The sequence below is a fragment of the Vicugna pacos genome, chromosome 32 (genome assembly GCF_048564905.1).
Source record: "Vicugna pacos chromosome 32, VicPac4, whole genome shotgun sequence".
NCBI lineage: Eukaryota > Metazoa > Chordata > Mammalia > Artiodactyla > Camelidae > Vicugna > Vicugna pacos.
In genome coordinates, this window is record NC_133018.1 from 5,388,732 (window position 1) to 5,401,844 (window position 13,113).

At 42.7% G+C, this 13,113-nt stretch overlaps 1 protein-coding gene across 1 annotated transcript in view; it reads right to left on the minus strand.

Annotated features, from left to right (window-relative positions):
* Nucleotides 1–13,113, minus strand: part of LOC102543550 (P protein-like) — a 127,218-nt gene that overhangs the window by 57,424 nt on the left and 56,681 nt on the right. The window contains exons 13-14 of the mRNA XM_072952828.1: nt 13,027–13,084; nt 9,948–10,056 (exon numbers count right to left, since the gene is read on the minus strand). Coding sequence (XP_072808929.1) covers nt 9,948–10,056; nt 13,027–13,084 — 167 coding nt within the window. The remainder of the gene's footprint in view (nt 1–9,947; nt 10,057–13,026; nt 13,085–13,113) is intronic.

A 13,113-nucleotide genomic window follows, 5' to 3' on the forward strand; every position in this document is an offset into this window, starting at 1 on the left:
CTTTAAAATCCAGCAAAAGCAAGGCCATTTTTCATCATCTTGTGTTTTCCTGAGTGGCTCAGCAACCTGCCTAAGAGCGGTCCTTTCAACGCAGCACTCAAGTCTTGCTCCAGCTGCTGTTTCTGAGACCTCTGGCCGTACGAGGTGACTCGGTCCTCACAGGCTCCTCACAGGGGCCACTGAGGCGCACTGCAGGCGCCCACGGGCATCAGGCCACTGAAGACTGGAGCTGGGCTTAGGGCCAGAGCAATCTGGCTTCCTATCTGCCTTCTCCCTGCTCGATTCAAGGATGTGGCTGCAAACTTCCAGCAGCAGCTTTGACATCAAAGCTCGGAGTAAAGCTCACGGCTCCATTTCAACACCTGGCAGCTTCCAGTCAAGTTTAAGAAACACAACGTGTGGCTTCCAATCAGGCTCAGGAAACAATGCGATTACAAGTCAGCTGTTTTTAAAGAGGTGAAATTGAAAGAATAAAGGTGATCTTAAAATAGTGATCCTATTGTTTTGCTGCAACTAAAGTTTCCCACCAGTAGTGATGGGGAATGTGGGAGGGCAGGACCCCGCTGAGCTGCCCCTTCCTCGCCACACCCCTCCAGCCCCTCCAGCTCTCTGCCCTGCGGACCACACATCAGGAGGCTCTCGGGCCCAGGATTCCAGCTGGGCTGTGCCAAGGGGAGCCCCAGCGGGAGGTGGAGTGAGGGTGAGAGGGCTCACGGCATGCGTTATTTTGGACCCCTCCCTACAGAGACTTTTCACTGAAGGTCTCACAGCTCTTGTCAAGGTGGCCTTGTCATTGCATCCTTGTAGTTCCTAGGAACCTCTCTCTCTCTGTCATACACACACACACAGGCTCGGGGACACCACTCTACCCTTCATGGATTCCTCTATCTTGCCCACTGGTAAATTCTATTCAAATTACCAAGTGTGAGTATATGCAGTCTGTTTTCTGGGAGGGCTCTGAATGATACAGTGAATGTATTCATTAAATCATTTAATCAACATTTTGCTTGAACTATGGCATACATCCAGAAAAGGGCATCGATTTCAAATAAACCATATAGCTCAATTATAACGGAAATACAGGGGGAGGGTATAGCTCAGTGGTAGAGTGCTTGCTAGCAAGCACAAGGTCCTGGGTTCAATCCCCAGTGCTGCCATTTAAATAAATAAATAAATAACCTAATTACACCACCCCCCACCAAAAATACTGTATTCCATGCTGTATCTCAACTATATTGCAATAAAAAATCTGTAAGGAAAAATTTAAAGGAAATACATTCACGTAACCTCCTCCTGGGGAAAGAAACAGAACATTGGCAACGTTCTAAAAGCACAATTAAATCTCCTTCCATTCCTTACACTTGCCCTTCAGCCCCTGACTCCAAACACGATAAAGTAGACTTGCCTGTTTCTGAGTCTTCATTCATACACAGAATCATACAGTATGCACCCTTTTGTATCAGACTTTTTTTTTTGTTCAACATGTTTGTCACGCTGTTTCAGTTTCAATAATCCATCTGTTTTTATTTCTGTACAGTGTTGCGCTCTACGGTTATCCCACGATTTACTGATCAGTTCTAGGGTGGATACATATGTGAATGGCTTCCAGCTTGGGGCTATTATTATAAATAAATATTATAATAAATATAATTTAAAATATCATAATTAATATAATCAATATCATAAATAAATATCAGGATTTTAAGACATGTCTTTTATATGCATACGTGTACATTTCTGTTGGGCGTATAATTACAGACAGATTTTCTGGGCAGTAGATACGCATTGTCCTAAACTTTAGCAGATGCTGCAAAGTCATTTTCAAAAGACTTCGTACAGATTTGCAACCTTACCAGCACTGTACGACACTTCCCCCTGCTCTACATTCTCTAACATTTGGTGTTGCCAGCCTTTAATTTTAGCCATTTACATGTGGATATAGTGGTGTCAAGCTGTGGTTTAGAATCACATTTTACTGATGACTTAGGAGACTAAGCACCTTTTCACATGCTTATTGGTAATTTCAGTTATTTTAACATCTTTTTTGTGTGAAATGTCTATTCAGGATTCCTGTCCATTTTCTATTGGATGTTCTGCCTTTCTCTTACTGATTTATAGGTATTCTTTTTATATTTTATATTTTAGTTATATTTTCCTTTTATATTTATTGGTCATGTTTTAACATGTGGCCCCCATTACCCTGGTCATAATTTCTGGATTAGGAAAAAAAGCTAATCCAACCTGGGCCAATCAAACTGTTCACCAGGGAGTCTGGAATTCAAAATAGCCTTTTCTCTCTGTGTGGCTGAAACTGAGATCCTATAATCAGGAAACTAATGAGACCATCTCTATTCAGCCATAAGCAGAAAAAAGACAAGAAAATGGTCCATGGAGAAGTAAGGGTGTTCAGGGGCGGGAGCACACACGCCCTCTGTCTGGATCCTTTCCACTTCCTAAGTCGGCTGCCCCCTCCCGGAGCCCACTGTCCCTTGGAATCTGCCGGTTAGCCCAGTATCATTCTAATTTTCCCCTCTGTTGCTTCAGAGTGGTAATGTAGATTGCTTTATTGGTAGCTAAAAATACTTTAACAAAGACAGTAAAATTTCTCAACAGAGGACACCAAAAGACATTGACAATATCGGCAGTTTTGAAACAATATCAGGGAAATAATTAGAGAAGTATCTCCAGAACTGAAATCTAATCAAACACACTGTGAGAACCTAGGGGTTCTCTAGTTCTGAACTAGAAAGTTCCTAACCAAGGTTATAAATGTCAAAGCCACAGATAACATTTTAAAGTCGGCTCACTGATTCTTAGAGATCAGTTGTCTGCAATTCTAAAATCATAAAGTTTGGAAAAGCAAAATTTTTTTTACAAGTTCTATGTCAAAATTCAACGAAACCTGATCTGAGCTAAAATAAGGCTATTTGTCATCACAATTTGTCCCACTTTGTGTAAATATTCACATTTCACTGCAGAAATATTAATGTTTGAAGGCCAGGATGTTGGTCCCAAAACACCTCAGGGGTGTTACATTATGTACAATTCAGTGCATTCGCTTAATTGCCTTTGTAAAATACGAACAAAAAGTCTGAATTTTGAAACATATCTGGCACCAAGAATCTCATGTGGGGACTACAGACCTGTCTGTACGTAACAGCTGGGCAATCTGGGACTTAATTCCAGTGTATGTTTGAGATAAAGATCCTTGCACACTGGAGTACTATTGCTTTCCCAGATGCACATGAACTTGACCATGGCCCTCTTGACTTTCTTTCTTCGCTGCTGATCCACCTCTTGCACCTTTGGGTGTCCCTTGGGGTCCTCCTGTCACTCACCAGAAGTCAGTGGCAGTGGACAGCTCTGTGTAAACGTGCCCTCCTACAGATGCACCCTGACCAAGTCTGCCTTCGAACCCACCCACCAACACTGCTTCCCAGCTGGGGCTCCCCTGTTGGGTGGCCTTCGTGGATGTATCAGCTGGATGCACATTCAAGTTGGCATTCCATGGGGAGGAACTTGGACCAATGGGTGATGGGTGCCAGTGGGTGAACGCTCGCTCTTTCTCCCACGCAGCCTCGTGGACGGTCCAGAGACATATTTCCTATTTCTTCTCAGACAGTCCTATGGGATGGAGTGACCAGTGGCTCATAATGGCGGCTAGATGATGATTCAGCCTTCTTTTGACTCACTGCCTCACCATTCTGCCTCTCTGTCTCCAACTTCTCTTCCCTGGGATAACACTCCCCAGTGAAGAACCCCTACAAGCCTTTGCTTCAGGCTTCGCTCTCTAGACAATCCAGGCTGAATCAGTAATATACAAAATTCTCACAATAATGAGAATCTTAGCAACGTTCTCCTAGGGCAGCCTACCCAGGCAATAGAAATAAGCAAAAATTAACAAATGGGACCTAATTAAACTTATAAGCTTTGCACAACAAAGGAAACTATGAACCGAACAAAATGTTAACCTGTGGAATGGGAGAAAATATTTGCAAATGATGAGACTGACAAAGGTTTAATTTCCAGAAGATATAAAAGCTCATTGAACTTAATAACAAAAAAACAACAACCCAGTCCAAAAATGGGCAGAAGACCTAAACAAGCAGTTCTCCAATGATGACATACAAATGGCCAATAGGCACATGAACAAATGCTCAATATCACTATTAAAGAAATGCAAATCAAAACCACAATGAAGTATCACCTCACATCACTCAGAATGGCCATCTTTAAAGTCCACAAATAATAACTGCTGGAGAGGGGATGGAGAAAAGGGAACGCTTCTACATTGTTGGTGGGAATGCAGTTTGGTGCAGCCATTATGAAAAACAGTATGGAGATTCCTTAAAAAGCTAAAATTAGATTTACTATGTGATCCAGCAATCCCTATCCTGGGCATATATCCAGAGGAAACTCTAATTTGAAAAGATATATGCACCCTGATGTTCACAGCAGCACTATTTACAATAGCCAAGACATGGAAGTAACCTAAATGTCCACTGACAGGTGACTGGATAAAGCAAATGGTGTTGGGAAAACTGGACAGAAGCATGTAAATCAATGAAGCCAGAACACTCCCTTACACCATACACAAAAATAAACTCAAAATGGATCAAAGACTTAAACATAAGACAAGATACAATAAACCTCCTAGAAGAAAATACAGGCAAAATATTATCTGACATACATCTCAAAAATGTTCTCCTAGGGCACTCTACCCAAGCAATAGAAATAACAGCAAGAATAAACAAATGGGACCTAATTAAACTTACAAGCTTCTGCACAGCAAAGGAAACCATAAGAAAAACAAAACAACCTACAGAATTGGAGAAAATTTTTGCAAACGATGAAACTGACAAAGGCTTGATCTCCAGAATACATAAGCAGCTCATATGACTTAACAAGAAAAAAACAAACAACCCCATCTAAAAATGGGCGGAAGACCTAAACAAGCAATTCTCCAAGGAAGAAATACAAATGATCAGTAGACACATGAAAAAATGCTCAGTATCACTAATTATCAGAGAAACACAAATCAAAACTACAATGAGGTATCACCTCACACCAGTCAGAATGGCCGTCATTCAAAAATCCACAAATGACAAATGCTGAAGAGGCTGTGGAGAAAGGGGAACCCTCTTACACTGCTGGTGGGAATGCAGTTTGGTGCAGCCACTGTGGACAACAGTATGGAGATTCCTCAAAAGACTAGGAATATACCTACCATATGACCCAGCAATCCCACTCCTGGGCATATATCCAGAAGGAACCCTACTTCAAAAAGACACCTGCACCCCAATGTTCATAGCAGCACTATTCACAATAGCCAAGACATGGAAACAGCCTAAATGTCTATCAATAGATGGCTGGATAAAGAAGATGTGGTATATTTATACAATGGAATACTATTCAGACATAAAAAACGACAACATAATGCCACCTGCAGCAACATGGATGTTCCTGGAGAATGTCATTCTAAGTGAAGTAAAGCAGAAGGAGAAAGAAAAATACCATATGATATCATTCACATGCGGAATCTAAAAAAAAAAAAAAGTCACTATGAACTCATCTACAAAACAGAAATAGACTTGCAGACATAGTAAAAAATCTTATGGTTACCAGGGAAAGGATGTGGGAAAGGATAAATTTAGGAGTTTGAGATTTTCAAATGTTAGCCACTAAATATAAACATAGATTAAAAAAATGATTTTCTTCTGTATAACTCAGGCAACTATGTTCAATATCTTCTAAAAAGAATATGTGTATGTATATGCATGACTGGGACATTGTGCCGTACACCAGAAATCGACACATTGTAACTGACTGTACAATTTTAAAAAGAATCAATAAGAAGCTTGTTTATGTATTCTGTAAACCTGTACCTTGTATCTACTAATGGGTCAGGTGTTAACACAAGGAACTGAGTAGAGAAAAGCTTAGAAGACTAGGATCGTGTGTGAATCTAACTGGGCAGGGTAGCATACCAGGGCAGAGAGGTAAACAAGTGATTATATGAACATGTGAATTCTACATTTAAGGCATAGTCCACCTACTAGAAGAAAACATAGGCAGAACATTTTCTAACATAAATCTTACCAATGCTCTCCTAGGGCAGTCTACCCAGGCAATAGAAATAAAAGCAAAAATAAAAAACAAATGGGACCTAATTAAACTTATAATAGCACAGCAAAGAAAACTATATACAAAATGAAAAGATAATCTACAGAATGGGAAAAAAAATTTGCAAATGATGAGACTGACAAGGGCTTAATTTCCAGAATATACAAACAGCTCACATAACTCAAAGACAAAAAAATAAAGAAAGAATCCAATGAAAAAATGGGCAGAAGACCTAAAACATTCCTCCAGCGATGACATACAAATGGCCAATAGGCACATGAACAAATGCTCAATATCACTATTAAAGAAATACAAATCAAAACCACAATGAAGTATCACCTCACATCACTCAGAATGGCCATCATTTTAAAGTCCACAAATAATAACTGCTGGAGAGGGGATGGAGAAAAGGGAACACTTCTACATTGTTGGTGGGAATGCAGTTTGGTGCAGCCATTATGAAAAATAGTATGGAGATTCCTTAAAAAACTAAAATTAGACTTAACATATGATCCAGCAATCCCTATCCTGGGCATATATCCAGAGGAAACTCTAATTTGAAAAGATATATGCACCCTGATGTTCACAGCAGCACTATTTACAATACCCAAGATGGAAGCAGCCTAAAGGTCCATGGACAGATGACTGGATAAAGAAACTGTGGTATATTTATACGATGAACTATTACTCAGCCATAAAAAAGAATAACGCCATTTGCGGCAACATGGATGTACCCAGGATCATCATACTAAGTGAAATGAGCCAGAAAGAGAAAGAAAAATACCACATCATTTATATGTGGAATCTTCAAAAAATGAGACAAATGAACTTACTTACAAAACAGGAACAGACTCACAGACATAAAAAAGAAACTTGTGGTAACCAAAGGGGAAAGGGGAGGGAGGAGGGATAAACTGGGAGATTGGGATTTGCAGATACTAACTACTATATAAAAAACAGGTAAACAATAAGGTCCTACTACATAGCACAGGGAGCTATATTCAATACCTTGTAATAGCCTATAATAAAAAAGAGTATGAAAAGGAATGTGTGTGTGTGTATATATATATTTAAACTGAATCACTATGCTGTATACCAGAAATTGACACAACATTGTAAACTGACTATACAATTAAAAAAAAAATTGGAATTTCAAAAAAAAAAAAAAAAGAGGTATAGTCTAATCATGCCAAGTGCTGGTGAGGATGTGGAGCTGCTGGAATTTCCTACCTACTGTGGAAGTGCAAAGTGCTAAAGTCACTCTGGATAACAGTGTAGCAAATTCTTTGAAAGCTAAACATAGACTCTGCATATGACCCAGCAGTCCCACTCTTAGGAGTGGGACTCCTAAGAGTGAACAAAAACTTTGGTTCATACAGAACCCTGCACATGAATGTTTGGAGTAGCTCAAGTTGTAATAGAAAAGAACAAATCTGACTCCACATTAGATCTGTTCCTTTGGCTTTAACCCTGTGCCCTGTTTCCTAAGCTTGGTCTTGCTAGCTCTGTGCTTACGTAAAGATAACAAGTTGCAGAATAGAGAGTAACATTTTTCGTTGGAGGTTTTGCAGGAGCTCCATGACCTGGCCCTCGTGGACAGCTGCAAGAACAAAGAATTCCTACACCAAGAAGTTTGCAAACCCCCCCCCTTTTTTTATATAAAAGGAGCCTGTATTCTGATTGGGGGAGGATGGTTCTCAAAGATGTTAATTAGTGTGCCATCCTCTCGGTCTGCCAGCTTTCTGAATAAAGTCGCTATTCCTTGCCCCAACACCTGGTCTCCTGATTTATTGGCCTGTCTTGCAGCCAGCAGAACGAGTTTCGATTTGGTAACATACAACCACCAAAAACAGAAACTACCCAAAACGTCCTTCAATGGGTGAATGGATAAACAAACTGTGGTTCACCCATACCATGGAAGACTACTCAGCAACAAAAAGAATGAACTACTGATACACACGACAACTTAGATGAATCTGAAAGGCATTATGCTGAGCGAGGGAAGCCAGTCCCAAAGGCTGCAGACAGTCTGATTCTGTGGATATGACCTTCTCCAAAGGACAAAACTATAATGATGGAGAACAGATTGGAGTCACAGGATTAAGGCAGAAGTTGATTACAAAAGAATAACACAAAGAAATTTGGGGCGACGTGATGGAACTATTCTGTATTTTGATTGTAGTGGCAGTTACGTAACTCTACATCTTTGTTAAAATTCACAACACTATGAATTTGATGAGAATCCATTAAAGATATGCTAATCAATTTTTTCTCCTTTATAACCTAATTCTTTCCCATCATGGTGAAAATGCAAATATACAGATTATGTATTCCAGAATCCCCATATAAAATCGTTTGTACACAATACTAACTGAAAACACAAGATTTAAAAGCAGAAATGAAATACACTCCTCAATCCCTGACGCAGCAACCACACAAAAGGGATGCAACATCTTGGTAAAAAGCAAAGAATTCTTAGGCTAAAATTTAAAATTTCATAGTAATCAAGATTTTTAAAAGTCCATATGGTTAAAGATGTGACTTTAAATTTTGAAAGTATTGTTATTTATACTAAGACCACTGCCAAATGCTAACAAAATTGCATGCAAACTCCTATATATTTTTTACTTTAAAAACTAAAAATTTTTTTAAATGCATGATCTGTCCTTTTAAAGTGGAATCTCAAATTAGAAATAAAACAATGTGTGAACACCCTAAAGAATTAGCTGATGAAACCCCTCTGCCCACAGAACACCCATTCTGTTGCATTTGTTTAATCTTTAGAACTCTAAAGATTAATAGCGGCAGCCAAGAACCAAAGGAGCAGTGCTGTGGTTCGAATAACTAAAGCCTGCCCACATCACCCATCTATTTTACAAAGAGGCTTTGTTTTCCACAGAAGTTCTATTCTTCAAATGTTGTAGTAAAGCAAATTTTTATTAGAAGATATTTAAAACATCTTAGCAGAGCTCATTTTGAAGGAAAATCATAAGTAAAGATTTTGGTCACAGAAAACACTCTTTGACACCACCCCCAATTTAACTTTCTCATAAATCTATACTTTAAACTGAGGCGGGTTTTGGAAGTGGTTTTATTTAGTTTAAAGTAATGACACCAATTAAGAGAACTATTACATCAATAAGAAAGATCTGAGAAACATGAAAATTGATAGAGAACTGAAAAGTCCCAGGGTTTGTAAGATATCTAGTGAGCTCATTCTGCAAGATGGCGATGTCTCAGGTGCGGACGAGCCATGCAACCTAGACCTTGAGGAAGTACAAAGGGAAAGCCGCAGCCCAGTGAGAGCAAGAGAGGGGAAACCCACAGGAGCAGGTGGGAGAACAGCGTTCTGCTGTCTGGGAAAAATGGAAACCACTGGGCAGGGAGAGAGACCACGACCGGTCTCTCCGGCCCTCTCACTGGTAGTCTCTCATCTAACTGTTGGGTCGGGCTGCAAAACCTGCAGGACTATGGCCTTGCTGATACGACCTCTTGCCTCTTCTGGGGGCGCTTCTCAGGCACCAGTCTGAAGCTCCGATGCTCAGGTACACTGGTCTATATGTGATACTGAGCTGATACTACGCACCCTGTTCTCCATCCCTTCTAATGTCAGACTGTGGAGGGGCTGAGGGTGCATGGTCCTGGGGTTCATCTGTCTCCCCTCAGCCCCTCCCTTCTCCCTCTCCTCCAGAAAACCTTCCCTCAAAGGCTGGCCAAGCTCCATCTCAGTCCCCCTCGCCGGTGTTTGGGAACAAGCTTTGAAACCTTCCCTTCCAGACTGTGATAGCCTATCATGAAAAGCTAATTCAAAAAATCAGACTCACCGAGATCGAGATGAACACCAGGGACAAATGAGTTCAGAAAGCACATGCAAATAACAAGTCCCAACACTGTCAGGCATTTGGCGAGCAGAGTCCTGTCTGATATTCTGTGCTGTGAGAGAGGAAAACAGCTCAGTCAGTATGGCCTGATTCCTGCAGTGGGCCCACCAGCCTCCATGACTTGAATCACTACAAATTCCTCCTTATGATACAAAGTATAGCACCTTGAACTTGAAAGAAGGTAAGACAATGCGTTACAAGGGAAACAAAGATTGAAGATCACAGCATTCAAAATCTTCATGAAAAATAAACACAATAATACAGTAGCACAATCCTTTTGTAAGACACCTGACTAAAGAGATTTTCAGCGTGACACAGAGATGCCAAGCTGTTCCCAGCTCCGCTGCCAGCATTAGATGAGATACTGGCAAAGCCACTGTGGAGCCAGCACATAAGCTCCAGGGACCTGGCCCTTTAAGACACATGTATTTCCACAGGTCCTATGTGCTCACTGTCTTTTAGTTCAACTTTCCCTCTATTATGCAAGTCCCTGCTTATCGAGCACTGAGGTTAAAATATTCTTGCAATATGACTCCCATTGAAGGCACTTAGTAGCCCCCTGATTACCAGCTGACACCCATGGGATCCTGCCCCAGGCATTCAGGAGCCAAGGGGAGGCGTTCTGCAGCATCTCCATTAACCTCAGAGTCACAGACCTCCTTCTAGGGGACCTGAGCCACAGGGCAAGACAGGGCAAGGTCCCCAAAAGGTGCTGTGCTCTGAAGGCCACAGCTGTGTGGGGCTGGGGCAGGGAGGGAGGACCCAACACACACGTACACAGGGCACAGGGTCGTCCTGCCCCACTAACCGGGACTCTGTGCGAGTCACGCTCACTGTGCACTGTGTCCTTTCTTAAGTGTGGTTCCACCAGCACACTTGTCTGTCGCTCTCTGTCTAAGATATCTAGGTCTATGTGAGTAGATAGATAAAGCTATAAATATAGATCTAGCTAAAGAAATGGGTATAGGTAGATATTGACAGAGACAGAGATATGGGTAAGATATGGGTATAGATGAAGATACAGATGTACAAACAGAGACAGAGACAGAGAGATGGGTAAGACATAGACAGGGACACGAGCCTGGGCGTGGGTATACATACAGACTGACAGAGATGGGGACAGACTTTCTCTCCTGGTTTCTTCGGTCACACAGTTAGAGCTGCTTCCATAAAAACCAGAAGCATATCATTCTGGGTCACAGAGGCTCTGGCTGCTGCCCCTGGTCCCCTGCTCACAGGACATGGGGCTGCCTCCCGAGCACCTGTCCCCCTTCCCCACCCACTACCAAGGCTCGTGGCTTGGCCAGCCCCGACTCATCTTCCCCTTCCCCCGCCCACCTTCCAACGAAGGCCAACTTTGCCAGATGAGTCTGTGACGGGAGAATTAGGAGGAAAGGCGCAGGGCACCTCACTGGGGGTGAGGGGAGGCACTGCAAGCCTTCCCTGCAGCCAGGTCAACCACAGAAACTGGGCAGGACCGCGGACCCCTCCAGGACTGGAAGTGGAGGGCAGGCAGGACAAGGAGTATTCCAGTGTCGCTCAGCTGGTATCAGATGATCCAAAGTTGGTCTTATTGGTATTTTGGGGTGTCTGTCAGATTTTTCTCCTTTGGTTACCACGGGCCATCACAGTGAGAAGTCAGATCCTTGCTTCTCGTTTCTGCCTCTCCCTGACCCTTGTCCACCGAGTACCCAGAGAAGTATGCAGCCTCTTCCCTAACTCACAGCCCAAACTGGTCTAGAAGGGTGGGCAGGGTCTGTCTAAACCTGAGACCCAGACAAATGTCAGAGCCACACCCATCTTCCCTAACTTTAACCATCTGAGTGGGACAGAGATTGAGAGGAGGGACACAATGAACCTGTTACCTACTAGGACCCCCAGTGTCTAAGTTTCCTTTAGCGAAGGGCAAAACATTCCCATCATAGAGAGTGGGTATGCAGTCTTGTAACTGAGCAGGACCCTGTGGGGCCTTTCCGGGCAGACCCCTCCCCTGTATCCTCTGCTGCAGCTCCTCTCTGAAGCACCCAGGTAACAGGATCTCATGTATGTTTCCTGAGTGTTTCAGATGCTTAAAATCAGCACCAAAAGGAAGACATTAACTGCTTGATGATTGAAAGCATGTGGCCCCCAGACCTCCTGGCACCTAGGGGATCAGAGCATTGACCACCCTGTTCCCTCCACATTAACCAGTCAGAGAATTGTGCACAAGCTGACCACATACCTGTGACCTCCCCGCCCTTCACCTGGCCTTTAAATATGCTTTGTTGAAACCCTCCGGGGAGTTCGGGGTTTTCCTTTCTTGGTCCTGCAATAAACCTTTCTCTGCTCCAAACTTATGTTACAGTTTGTTTGGCCTCATGGTGCAGCGGGCACACGAACCTGCCTTTGGTCACAATCTCTCTCTAGGAAATAAACTACCTGGATTTGAAATTTCCCAAAGATACAAATGACTTCTGGCAGATCTTCAGCAGAGCTGTCTTGGCTGGGAGAGGGACACTGTGTGTCCTCACATGGGTTGAGAAATTCCACCAAGGCAGGAAAATGAACAAAATGACCCCAAATCAGCTTTGCCCCCTCAAAGTCAGAGCCACTCAACAGAACATACTCACCCCACCTCTGCCCCAAAAGGCGTCCCATCCCCAGCAGCACACCCGCCTGTCTAAGCCTGCCTCCCCTCACCTGCACTAGAGGAACCGCAGGGCCTGCCTTTCCGGGTCAGGGAGGGTGAGAGCCGCAGGCATCGGCCAGCCTTCCCTGATGCCACATTACCAGAGAAAGGGCTGCCCTGTCTTAAAGGGAACATAAAAAGCTTAACTTCTCAATTTCTCGACAAAATACGCCTACCATGTCTGGAAAATGCACCCCCCCATTAACTCCTAAATAACTTACGTCTTGTGTACAACTACAGGAGGAAAAAGGGAGATGACTTTCTGTTGCAGCTTCATGTGAAGCAAAGAAAAAGAAATCCACACAGTTCTTCAAGAGGCGGGTCAGAAATCCCCGAGAAAAGAAACCACGATACCTTTTTTTGTAGCTCCTGGATATTGGTCTCCCAATTTTTATCTTCCTGTGAGATCTGTCTGAAAGACAAAAGGGCAGACTCATCATT